Here is a 12,741-nt window from a genome sequence, read left to right on the forward strand (position 1 = left end):
AAATTCAATTGTTATTATCCACCAGGTCATTGCAAAGGAGTGGTTTTAAAAAGGCAGGGGATTGTGTACTCAAATGCTCAAATTGCTCACAGAACAGTAATATGACCTAAAGAGAATTCAAGTAGAAAAGAGGTTGATTTAAAAATAAATAATAGCAAATAAATAATATAAATAAAATAAATAATAGCAACCACATTAGAAGGAAACTGTACAGTAGCGTTTATAATACCGAGTTAATATATTCAATAGGGGTTTGAAAAGAGTATGTGCTTTCCCTCTTTAACACACTTAAGTACTAAGCAGACAAAGCAGACAAGTGGCACTAGACAAGCAATAAAGATTTACATACAGAAGAGTATTTCCCTGACTTCCATTAACTACTTCAGGGTCACTTGACGCTTAACCAATTCCCATACAGATGCATCCTGGCTAACTTGACTTTTTTTTTCTAACGTTTAACTGGGGATGCCTATTGTAATTACTTGGTTGTTACACACGGCGATTTGTAAGCAAATCCTAAGTGATCTCCGTTAACACCAAATACAACATTATGCCATTCACGCCGCTAGCCAATCAGATCGCTGTCATCTGCAGAGCCAATTGCAATAAAAATTCTTTAAGAAGCACTCCTGCGTTTGAAAGAAAAGTCTTATATTCAGCTTAATTTCTTTCAGTTTTTAAACAGGACCCATGTAATATAAAAGCTAAGTGTTTCTGCAGCCAGAAAAAAACAGATCACATTAGGTACTTTCCATTACCGCGGTCTTATGGAAACGCACAAACCGGCATTGGAATAATGACCTATTGCCGAATAAAAAGAAGTGAACTTTTTAGCATCAATTTGGCTGTTTGTAACAAACCAAGAGACACTCCTCCTGAAAACAAGAATTGTGTATCTATAGCAGGGATCCCCAACCTTTAGAACCCGTGAGCAACATTCAGAAGTAAAAGGAGTTGGGGAGCAACACTAGCATGAAAAATGTTCCTGGAGTGCCAAATAAGGGCTGTGATTGGCCATTTAGTAGCCCCTATGTGGATTATCAAACTACATTGAGCCTCTATTTGGCAGTACAACTGTATTTTATGCAGCCAAAACTTTCCTCCAGACCTGGAATTCAAAAATAAGCACCTGCTTTGAGGCCACTGGGAGGAACATCCAAGGGGTTGGAGAGCAACATGTTGCTCTTGAGCTACTGGTTGGGGATCACTGATCTATAGGAACCAATAAATAAACAGGTTTCATGACACTACTATTCAGTTCCAGCACAGGCCAACACAAGCCTTGCTAAGGTTGCACAAACAAACCATAGGTAGTCCTTACATCTAGTTCTATTATATGGCTTTGACCAGTACAACAATAAACATCTGTAAAACAGAGATATTCAACCTATTGACCATCTTCCCCAAAGGATGTGAGCTGTAATGCTGAGCAGTTGAAGGGCCACATTACAGTCAATGATGAAATTTACTGTACCAGATATAACAAGTAATGGGCCCCCAGTTATTACAACATTACAGCTCATATAATTCTAAGTGGCTTGCAGGAGGTGCTGTGAATTGCTGTTTGGCAAGAGCTAATGCACCTGATCTGCTCAGTAAAGCTATTTAGCCTCCCAATAGAAAGAATCACTATTTATATTATTTTTAGCACCTCCACAAATCAGCTTCATTTAGCAGCTTCCAAAATCCAGGAAAACAATAATAATAACAACCTGGATATATGTGTATTTTACCTATATAGTAAATATTAGAAACCCATTCTAGCGGTGAGAAAATAATAATGACACATTATTAGGATGTGAATACCAAGGCCAAAGGAAAAAGCAATTTCCATGCGCTTGCTGATGGTTATTTTTGCAGGAGTGTTCCTATGTTAATATATTTTCAGAAGTCATTATTACTGCACAGGTGGTAGCTTCAACCCTCCTCATCTAAATCAGGATAAATACAATGCTACGAGAACCTTTTTTGCCTCTGAGCTGTTTAAAAAAAAAAGGATGAAAAATAACCACTCACCGTACATGCATTTGTAAAGTCAAGATGTAATTTAACATGGTAGACTAATTACCTCTTCCTACAAACACTCTCTGAGGCTATTTACACTATTGATTGGAATAATGCACGCTTTCTTTTTTTGCTCCAGAACCAGAAGCTGAAGAGAAGGAAACCAATACTGTGCCCTAAGAAAGGGAAGAAAATTGATGATACAAAAAAAAAAAGAAATGATTCTCACAGAATCTGAAGGTCACATTCTTTCTTGTAATCCCTTTTCTGCCATACCTCACCCCTCTCTGGAATTTATAGTAAGACTATAAGGAACATGACAGTAGATTAAAGAGCTGAGATGCAATGATATACTGTTACAATAGAGTTGTCTCGCTAATAACACTAATATTCTTCAGCATTTTAGTTGATATACATTGCAGCACAATAAGATGAGTTTAATATGCAAAGGAAAAGGTGTCACCATTGTTTCATATGCCCAGTATATGTCCAATGGGGTGGGTTCATGTTTGATTAAAAGTTATGGATGAGTTTGAATTCCAGGAATAACCTCTTGACATGAATATTTCTAAAAAGCAATCTCCATAGTAAAGAAAATAAGAATAGAATTTGATTTTCCCTCAAAAAAATAATTTATAAAAGTGAGCCAGAGCATTTGTGTATGAGTGTGTTTGTGTATGTGTGAGTGTGTGTTTGTGTATGTGTGGGTGTGTGTTTGTGTATGTGTGGGTGTGTGTTTGTGTATGTGTGAGTGTGTGTTTGTGTATGTGTGAGTGTGTTTGTGTATGTGTGAGTGTGTGTTTGTGTATGTGTGAGTGTGTTTGTGTATGTGTGAGTGTGTTTGTGTATGTGTGAGTGTGTGTTTGTGTATGTGTGAGTGTGTTTGTGTATGTGTGAGTGTGTGTTTGTGTATGTGTGACTGTGTGTTTGTGTATGTGTGAGTGTGTGTTTGTGTGAATGTGTGTTTGTTTGTGTGTGTGTTTGAATATGTGATAACTATGGCCACCGCCTTTCCCCTTTAATATATTAATTGAGGATTCACTTGGTTAAGAGGTAATGGGATATTGGCTTCATGAAAACCATTACGGGTATGTTGCAACGTTTATGAATAGATCCTCTTAAAGTGTTCAGATGACACCGTCATAAAAACCACTGCACATCAATTACCTAGAAAATAACTTGTCTTATAAAATAACTTTTTCCATTTTGGGTTGTGCCTAAACTAGCAGAAGCAAAGTTCTTTTTTTTTTTTGGGTCTCCCACCTTAAAGAGCTGAGTTATGAACATAATTGCTAAATGGCACCAAGACTGCAGCCAATCAGAATCTTGTTTTCATTTTCTAACTTGTAGCAGGCTTTTCAAAACGGAATGAAGATTGGTTGCTCTTAGCGACTGCACTTGTTCAGTTTAGCACCGTTGTTCGTAACTGAGCCTGGCTTAAAAGCTGACTGGAAACTAGTACTTGTGACTGGAAACACATGCACAGTGCTATAAATGCAGCCTCACTCCATTATTAACAACATATGCTAATAACCTGGGCATCAGATTGTCTATAAGAGTCAGGCGGTGCTTAAGTAAGAAAGTAAGTCTTTAATAAACATAAACCTTTTTAAAGAAGCAATTTCCCCCAAGAGGTTGTTCGCCTTCAAATAACTTCCGATAGATCACCAGAAATAAAGACTTTTTCCAAATACTTTCTATTTTCTATGTGTCACGGTTTTTTGAATATTGAAGTGTAAAGTGTCTGGGGGTCGCCGACCCTGCAAATTTGTCCCTGCTGAGCAGAATCCCTGAGTTTCATTAAAGGCAGCTGTTAGAATTGATACAATAGTTGCTAATACTCCAGAGATGCTGCTGAGAAATGTATCAACTAAATGCTGCAAAATTGTAACAGTTCAGAATCTGCACCTGAATTACTGAGCTGTCAGACTGAAACACTAAAGACAGGAACATTCAACTTTAAACTTTAACTTTAAAGTTAGATTTGAAGTAACTGAAAAAAAAGTCTTTATTTCTGGGGAACAATCTGAAAGCAACTATTTAATCATAATTTTGTATTTCCAAGTCATGATACCAATATGTGAAGCCAGTAGCGTGAATGGAAAGTTTCAAGCAGCATTTAAAATGAAGATACCCATACACATCTTGGCCACCTGTCCATTTCTATAGAAAGTAGAAACCATGGAACAAGAACACACTCCTCCACTTTCTCTCATGAAGCAACAATGGCAATGACAGACGTATGCAAAGCCCTTAACATATGTGTAGTAAAAAGGTTCATAAATGCATAAATACACAATGAATTAAGGTTCCAGATGGATACAATTTATAATAAACTATAAATATACCCTTATGCTACAAAAAAATACAAATATATATATGTATTTATAAAGATAGATAGATAGATAGATAGATAGATATTTTTATAGATAGATAGATACATAGATGTATATATATATATATATATATATATATATATATATATATATATATATATATATATATATATATATATATATATATATATATATATGGGAAATAGATGCAAAACCACATAGGGAGAATGGAATATTAATGGGTGCAAAAGTATATTTAATTAGTATTTCTCTAGCATACTCACTTCTGTTATGTTATTCAGAGATAAAACTGGAAGCTACAACTTGTTAAAGAAGGGAGCACAGGGGTAAAATAAAGGTTCATTTCCATCCAGAGCAACGTATCTCTGTACCAAAAAGGAAATCAGTGCACCCTTCATTTGCATTGTATTTGCAGCCGTCTTTTCCCATTATCTACCAGAATAGAATGGGGTTTCACATACATATATGTACAATGGAAGATAATCAAGAGCAGTTTTCATGAGTATCGTGCTCCTGGCCTTTTAATACCATATCTGAGAGCTGAATTGGAGGTATTGTTCATATTCTTATTATTATTAATGAGATATCCGCTGCTCGACATAATGCCACAAGTGCATGTGAAAAGCCTGGTAGCATCATTGTTTGGATCATCACAATTCCTTCTGGCTGGCCTATTGTGAATTCAGCACACAATCAGGATATTGATCTTTGACTTCTTCCCCCCTTCAGTGACGTATAAGTAGGTGGGGAAATAGGTGCCGGTAATAATAAGAGCATTCCCATGATAACAAATGCACTGGCAGCCACTAATATATTTTTTGGAATAATAATAATCTATTAAAAATATAGAAAAAATGCATGGAAATAATATACGCTACATTTTGGGATCTAATATGGTACAGCTACATAGCAATATTTTACTGTATTTCCAAGTGACATTATTATGTTTATTATAAAATCAATGCGAGTTAATGAACTAGGCCTGTGGTTTCCTTAATCATGAACTCATGGATTCAATGTGTCTGCTAGGTGAATACGTTACAGAACACGTATGTGGGGGTATATGTGCATATATGTGTGTGTGTGAGTTTGTGTATGTGCCTATATCTTTGTGTGGGAATGGGCATGTATATTTATGTGCGAGGGTGCATAAGCAAGTGTACATTTCTCCGTCCTAGTTTTAAAAAAATATATAACATTTAACAGTTACAAAATAGAAGGTGACAAAAAAAATGCAACATTTCGCATGACGTATATGGAAAGGTAAATGACGCCATGCATTTTAGAATAAAAGCATTTTCTAGCTTGCAGTTTTTTTAGCTCACATAGCCAATTCTATCACCTCTCTAACGGAAGGCTAATTTATGCTCCACGCTGCGAGAGCCCAGTCAGCTAATGAAGTTGGTAATTATCTGCTGGTTAAACAAAGTCCAATCTAAGGGTTAATTTCGCACCATCAGAAAGTTTAGCCAAGGCGCTTGCTATGCTGCCATCAATAAAATGTAGTTACTGTTAACAGATCATTTAAAATGCAAAGGCATCTTAAATCACGCTCCCCGAGATAATAAGGGATGACCATTTTACTAACTGTCCAGCATTACTTCGGCAACTGGAAGTTTTTACAATATAGTAAAAGGCCTTAATGAAACAGAGAGCAATATAGAATTATACCCTAGAATCAATGGTTCATAAAAAGGCTTCTAATGCACACAACCAAACAGTGAAAGAATTTGTTGTTAGGGGCAGCTTGCAAGTACACAAAATTGTCCAGAAATCTAAATTTAAAAAAAAAAAAAAAATCTTGTTACATTTTATGCAACATAATTTTATTCTTTTTTTTCCCCTAAAATACATAGATTCGTTCATTTTTTAGGTTTCTTAATTGGAGGACTCTATGATATTATTAGTGTTAACACGTTTCTGTAGGATTCGCAGTGCACATCTGCAAATGGAGCTGGCATATGTAAATGTGTGACACTGTTAAATGCCAGAATAATTGTAACCCTGGAATAAAGCACATTATTTGATAAAGAATAGCAGAAATTCATAAAATGACACAGGTTATTTTTTCTCTTGTATCTTTTTTTTTTTTAATAGGGAAGAATACGTGAAAAAAAAAATCCTCCGTTATTCCAGTCTTGAAAGTCAATAAATAAAAAGCCATTTAAATTACATTTAACAGCATTTTTGCTAATGACTGTAATTTGTCACAGACTATGCCCTGCCGCTATTGAAATTTAGACATTCTTTAATTGCCCATGGGGTAAAATGGCTAATTATGAAAAAAGTTGAGCCTGCTCCATAGAAAATGTCATGAAAATCAGCAAAAAAAAAAGCTATTTGAAGTCTGTGATGGGTGAATTCTTTGTGTTTGCTCTTTATCACTGAAATCAGCTTATCTGGATCATTTATAAGGAAGTGTGAAGCCTACTGAATTGAAATGGGAAGGCTCTATTTAAATAGAATGACATGGCCGGTGATCATTTCAACAGAATTTTTTTCTTTTATTTTTTTTAGAATACATTTTAATACAATGAAAAATGAATATATACATATGTGGGTGTGTATGTATATAGTATGTATATTTTATATAGCTTTGTTTCAACTAAAGACTGATTATTTTTTAATTTATATTAAGCAGAAAGGACATATTTAAAATGATAGCACTTCATAATCGCTTTATGCGGCACAGACAGATATCCGCTTTCCTAAAATACTGTTTCATAAGAAATGGAGGCAAAACATAGCTGTAACACAAAATTCAGAGCAATTGTATCCATTTCCATCTAGCTCGATTAACACCTGTGTGGTTTTAGGTTACATGTTCCTGCAGAGCAAATGTCAAATGAAGGCATTTGCAGAGACCTTAGGAATTTTCAAGGAAAAAAAAAATAACATAATGGACTTAACTCTTACATTCCTGTCCATCTTCTCTAGGAAGGAGGGGGGAAAAAGGCTTTGCAGAATTGACTGAGAAGTCTGACTATCATGTGAAATACAACTAAGTTATTATAAGGGGCTGGGATAATAAATGTAAAAATACAGGAGTGTAAGGTATGAATGTGACTGTAATGATCGTGTCAAATCGGCTGCCTACAACATATGTTGCTAAGCCTTATTTGCTTCAGAAATATGTATGAAATGAAATCAAAAGTCTTCAGTTTTCGATAAAAAGTCAATTGTATGCCCCTGTCTTCCCTTCTCTCTCACTCCCCCTCTCCAAACAATAGGTTTACTTAGCATTTACATAAAATGTGTCACTAAAGGGCAGAGGTTATGCGGGGAGGTTAAATGCATAGGGCTAGTTATAATAAACAGAAAGCATGTTTGAGAGAAGATAGAGAGCAATTGTTCTAAATATTCTCAATGAACACGTCATATAGCTCAGATGGTAATGTGGACAATCTAGATGTTTAACAGTAGGCAGCGTTGACATCTCAAGAAAATCATAAAAATTAAAGAAAACCTCTGTTGTATTAGTCGACCCACAGCTTTGACCAAAAGTCGCTTGAGTTTGTGCAAAGGAAAATATTTGCAGATATTTGGGTTAATAATAATAAATAATAAATACATGAGCTCAAAACCAAATTCATTAAAAAAAAATAAGTCTTACTGCAGGCAGAGCATTACATGTGGCTTAGAGATTCTGGAAAATGGTCAGTCACTATCCTGCAGCACATGGAGACCAACTGAACTAAATGTTGATGTTTTATTAGCTGCGAGGAGGGTACAGCCCGGTTTATAATCAGGAATGGCTCTGGACTGATCACCAAGGACTTGATCAAAAAATGTGTAGAAATGCATCATTGTTTATATTGTGCTGCTGCTTAAGTCTTTGAGGACTTTTACAATTTTTAGGATAATCTACATAATTCCCATAAAAAGAACCTATAAATGCAACAAATTCAGGGAAAAACAAAATTTAGAGGATGATATAATTCTTTCTCATAATTAAACTGTAAATTAGAAAAAAAAATATACACTGCACAAAACATGTTTCAAGTGTCTGTATAACTACATAAAATGTTTTAATAATATGGCTAAAATATAATGTTATTATTTTGCTGGCAATCTGTGTTAATATATGTAAACCTTTGGCACAGGACTATGATATTTTATAGAGAAAACAAAATCCTGGGGGAGGAGGGTGTGTGTGTGTATGAGGGGGTGGGTGAATGCTAGACCTGTAACCTCATTTCAAATATAAAATGAAGAGCCCCAAACAGAGCAATTTATTCTCTTGCTTGGGCAAAGCCTGTAGAATGCTGATGTGCTGCTTCTTAGAGTCTGTTCTGCATGCTAAAGACTCTTTCTTGGAGTAGAAGCCCTCCTGAGCTGAGCATTAAACAGGGACAAAGAGGCAAGCAGCGGGGCTACTATTCACGCTTCAAAACCCAAAGCTGAAAAGCCAACATAAACCACAGCCATTAAATGATGCACTTTGAAACCATCCAAACCCTCTTTTTATTTCCCTGGTAACCTATTCCTTAATATCTGAACTCTTTTCAATCTGGAACGATGTTCTCAAGCTAACGTCTCAGGCAGGAGAGGTAAAAAGTCACATAAGCTGTCTGCAACCCAAACTCCCAATTTGATAGAAATTTCCCAAATTTGAATTTGAAGTTTTTTCTTCCACCCAGAAGCTTTCCTGTCCCGTGAATCATTAACATGCAATAAAACTGATATTGCTGCTGACTGGCCCACACACACAATAATTGCTACTGCACCGATGGAAAGAAAGCACAGACAATAAACGGAGAAACTTGTAAAAATAAAGTTATATTCAATTGATTTTTTTTTTTTAAAAGAACATACAGAATATATTGATGCAAGAAATAAATAAATTACAGCAAAAGGTATCTGTCAGACCTTGAATGATATCTTTGAATAACAAAGCTATTCAACATGAATAAAACATTCAATTAAACATCCCATAGAATTCAGCAATTACTGAAACTTGTGTGTATATATATATATTCATACATATATATATATATATATATATATATATATATATACACTACAAAGAAGTGTACAATTGACATACACTATTGTACAACTTTTTCAACAAAATGGGGAACCTGATATACTTATAGACTTCATTACATCTGGTCCCTAATAACCAAAAAACATTTACATATGTTGTGTTCTTTTCATTTAAAAGCAGCATCTGTGTATACCAGTGTGTGTGTGTATATATAAATATATATATTATTAATAATACACACATATATACATACACACGTATATACACAGACTGCTCTCCCTGCTTTTCTTTTGGCGGACCTACAAAGCAGTTTCCTATACTGTTAAAAAATAATTATCCCTAATATGATAAGGTAAAAGGTTATATTTTCCCCTGTTCTGTAAATTGAACTGTAAACATTGATTACCCTCTATCCTTGCACTGCAGGTAGCTCCCATTAATAAACATGCAGCATTTTATCACAAGTATAATAAAAATTAATGGTTTCTCTTTTCTAAGAGTATTAAAATCCAAATAGTATTTCAAATCCATAATGGAACATACTGTATAGTATTTCTGGGAGGTTTATTGCCAAGGAAAATACTCCAGCGACATGGAATCTCTAATAATACTAGCAGTTATCAGGCTCATTGGCCAGTAAGGATGCTGTTTAAATGAGTATAAAGTTGCATAATTAACTCTTCAATGTTTTGGGTTGCCTTAATTTATGCAAAATGACTCGGCCTAATTCAAGGGGAGGATTTGGGGAACTCAGACCCTGTTTGTATTTACCAAAGGTGCATTTTTAGGTACTGATCATGTGAGCTGAATGAAACATCCCTTGACATTGCAACAAGCATTAAAATTGTGAAAACAATATTCTGAACATGTGAATTCTATTAGAATTATTTTTAAACAGATTTAAAATAGAAAACAAGTAAAATGCAATGGGTATAATTAAATGTATATACCTTCTTTGTTGGTTAGTTGGCTCTTTGATTTTTCCCAAGGTGTGATAGATTTGTCTTCTTCATCTCCCTCCATCAATGATTTCTCATTAGGCATGTACCATGTAGAATTATGCTCTGCCATAAGAGAGTCAAGGTCTATAGTACTCATAGAGTTTTTAACATTGTCAGAGCAACAACTGTTCAATTCACTGTCCACATTTTGAGCAGTACAGTCATTTTTTTTATTTTTCATTCCCAAGGGCTGGTCTTCAGAAATGCTGAACTGTTGTCTCTGAAGCTGTATCTGTGCTTGGAGTATCTCTAAAGGGTGGATTTCATCCTGTGTTGATGTGCTAGTTGGAGTTCGAACCTGTTCCATCCCTGGTGTGCCAGGGTGACCACCCCCAGTGCTACTCAATCCATAACTGTCTGGGAGAGAGGTAGTGTTATTTAACAAGTTTATACCCATTGACTTTTGTCCATTAAGAAGTCCATGGTCACCTCGCTGAATTTTTGGAGACCCTGTTACTATAGGACAGCTATTAGGTTTTGCTATGTTGTTATCTGAACTAGAGGACACTTCATCTTCATTCCCATAAGTGGTGTTGACATCTTCCCCAAAGTCAACATCAGGTGAGCTGCTATCTGACTTGGTCACACTTTGAATGCCACTGTCCAAAGATGACATAAGATCAGGCTGATCACCAAGAAGAAGTTCCCCTCCCTTCCCCCAAGATGGTGAAGTCAGGGGTTTGTCATGTGGAACACCCCCAGATTCCCCTGAATTTGCTGTTGGACCCTGCTGCCCTGGGCTTACAACAGCACCTCCACTGTCTGCAGAGTATTTTTCAAAGTAATTACCTGGACTTACATGCCCACTGTCTCTTTTTCTCCTGCCCCTCCCTCTCCCACCAGCTGTCACTGGTTTTCCATCATTGCCTGGAGTGACTTCAATGTTGTAGTTTGGGGAAAGACTGGTTTCTCCCTGTGTGGGCTGAGATGCGCCTACCTGCCCTGTAGACTTATTGTTGGCATTGGAAGAAGCAGACACTTGATTATTTTGTGAGGAGGCCCCTGGAAAATAATCAGAACTAGTGTTATTACCAGAATTACTATTAATGTCTGTTTCTGTCTGGCTCAACTTTCTCTTGCCTTCAGTTTGGCTTTTCTTATTAAATGTTACATTGAGGTTAGGCGCACCCAAGCTAGCAATCATATTCTGACAGGCTGTAGAAAGTGCAGCTAAACAGCTTTGCCCAAACATACTCTCTTTCGTATTGGACTTGCTAAATGAACCAAGAGATAGAGCTCCTAGTTTGCTTGCCGTAGAGCGCTGGCTAGCTTGAAAATCTGACTGTGGTGGGTAGGAACTTGGGGATGAGTTGACACCTGGTGGATTGTGTGGAGTTGACTGTCTATTTGCTCCTACAAATGGAAATCCTGTCTGCCCACCTATGGATGAAGCTGTAAAATCTGCAGGGCCCCTTCTATCTGCTGGTGCACTAGAAAGCCCTACACCTCCTCCTGGTGACTGCATTTGGGAAAGGTTAGCCATATTGCTTCCAAACTGAGAGTGCATACCAGGTGAATGCAAAGCCTGAACATGACCTTCCCCTGGGATTCCCAAAGGTTCCTGGATGCCCATCCTATTTACACCTGGTCTATATAATAAATTTGACCCATTTTGCTGTAAATTCATATCATGGGATGAAGGGTCAGCTGGCAGGTTTGAGCCACCCATTCTCCTTTGAAGAATATCTCCAGGTGGGTGAGTGCCAGGAAACCAAGCATTTTCCTGAGCCACATGTGGATTTTGAGGATCAAAAGTACCAATCCTGCCTCCCTCACGATCAAAGTTAGGTTGCTGCATCCCACCCACGTGACCTCCATGTACAATGCTGCTTTGATTGACATCCCCATGATGACCCAATTGCTGTATATTGGCCTGTCTCATTCTTTGCTGCTGATTTCTGGAAGCCATTTGTTTTATCATCATTGCTGCATTTTGGCGCTGTTGAAGTGACTGGTGATCTGAGCCAGGGTGTTGCAGCGCTGGGCCAGGAGGAAAACTTTCCGGCACTTGAGGATTATATTCACCTGGAAGACCAGGGTATGTAGAAGGAGACAGATGACTCTCAATGGCAGCATTATGAATGTTACTATTATTCCATGCAGCACAGTTATCCACGGTGTGATTATTGGGGAAGTCAAAGCGTGGCCTTTTAGTAACACTCATATAGGGAGCATCAAAATGTTGCAATCTTTGATTTGGAGGTTGCTGTGGAGGTGTTTGTTGCATACTGAAAACAGACTCTGAATATGGGTTCATATTTCTATTCTCAAGTCTATGAATGGGGTATTCAAACTGTGCATGCTGGCTTTGCATTACTGGTCCATTGTCCTGCAAGTTTGGGTTGGAGGTATTGGCTTCAGTTTGCTGTTGCCTGGGGATTGCTGGTGGGCA

The 12,741-nt window shown here is 36.8% G+C and overlaps 1 protein-coding gene across 2 annotated transcripts in view; it reads right to left on the reverse strand.

Annotated features, from left to right (window-relative positions):
* Positions 1 to 12,741, reverse strand: part of mn1.L (meningioma (disrupted in balanced translocation) 1 L homeolog) — a 52,142-nt gene that overhangs the window by 36,755 nt on the left and 2,646 nt on the right. For both annotated transcript variants that reach the window (XM_018261328.2, XM_018261336.2), the window contains exon 1: positions 10,299 to 12,741. This exon is cut by the window's right edge and continues 2,646 nt beyond it. In XM_018261328.2, coding sequence (XP_018116817.1) covers positions 10,299 to 12,741 — 2,443 coding nt within the window. The remainder of the gene's footprint in view (positions 1 to 10,298) is intronic.

The sequence above is a fragment of the Xenopus laevis genome, chromosome 1L (assembly GCF_017654675.1).
Source record: "Xenopus laevis strain J_2021 chromosome 1L, Xenopus_laevis_v10.1, whole genome shotgun sequence".
NCBI lineage: Eukaryota > Metazoa > Chordata > Amphibia > Anura > Pipidae > Xenopus > Xenopus laevis.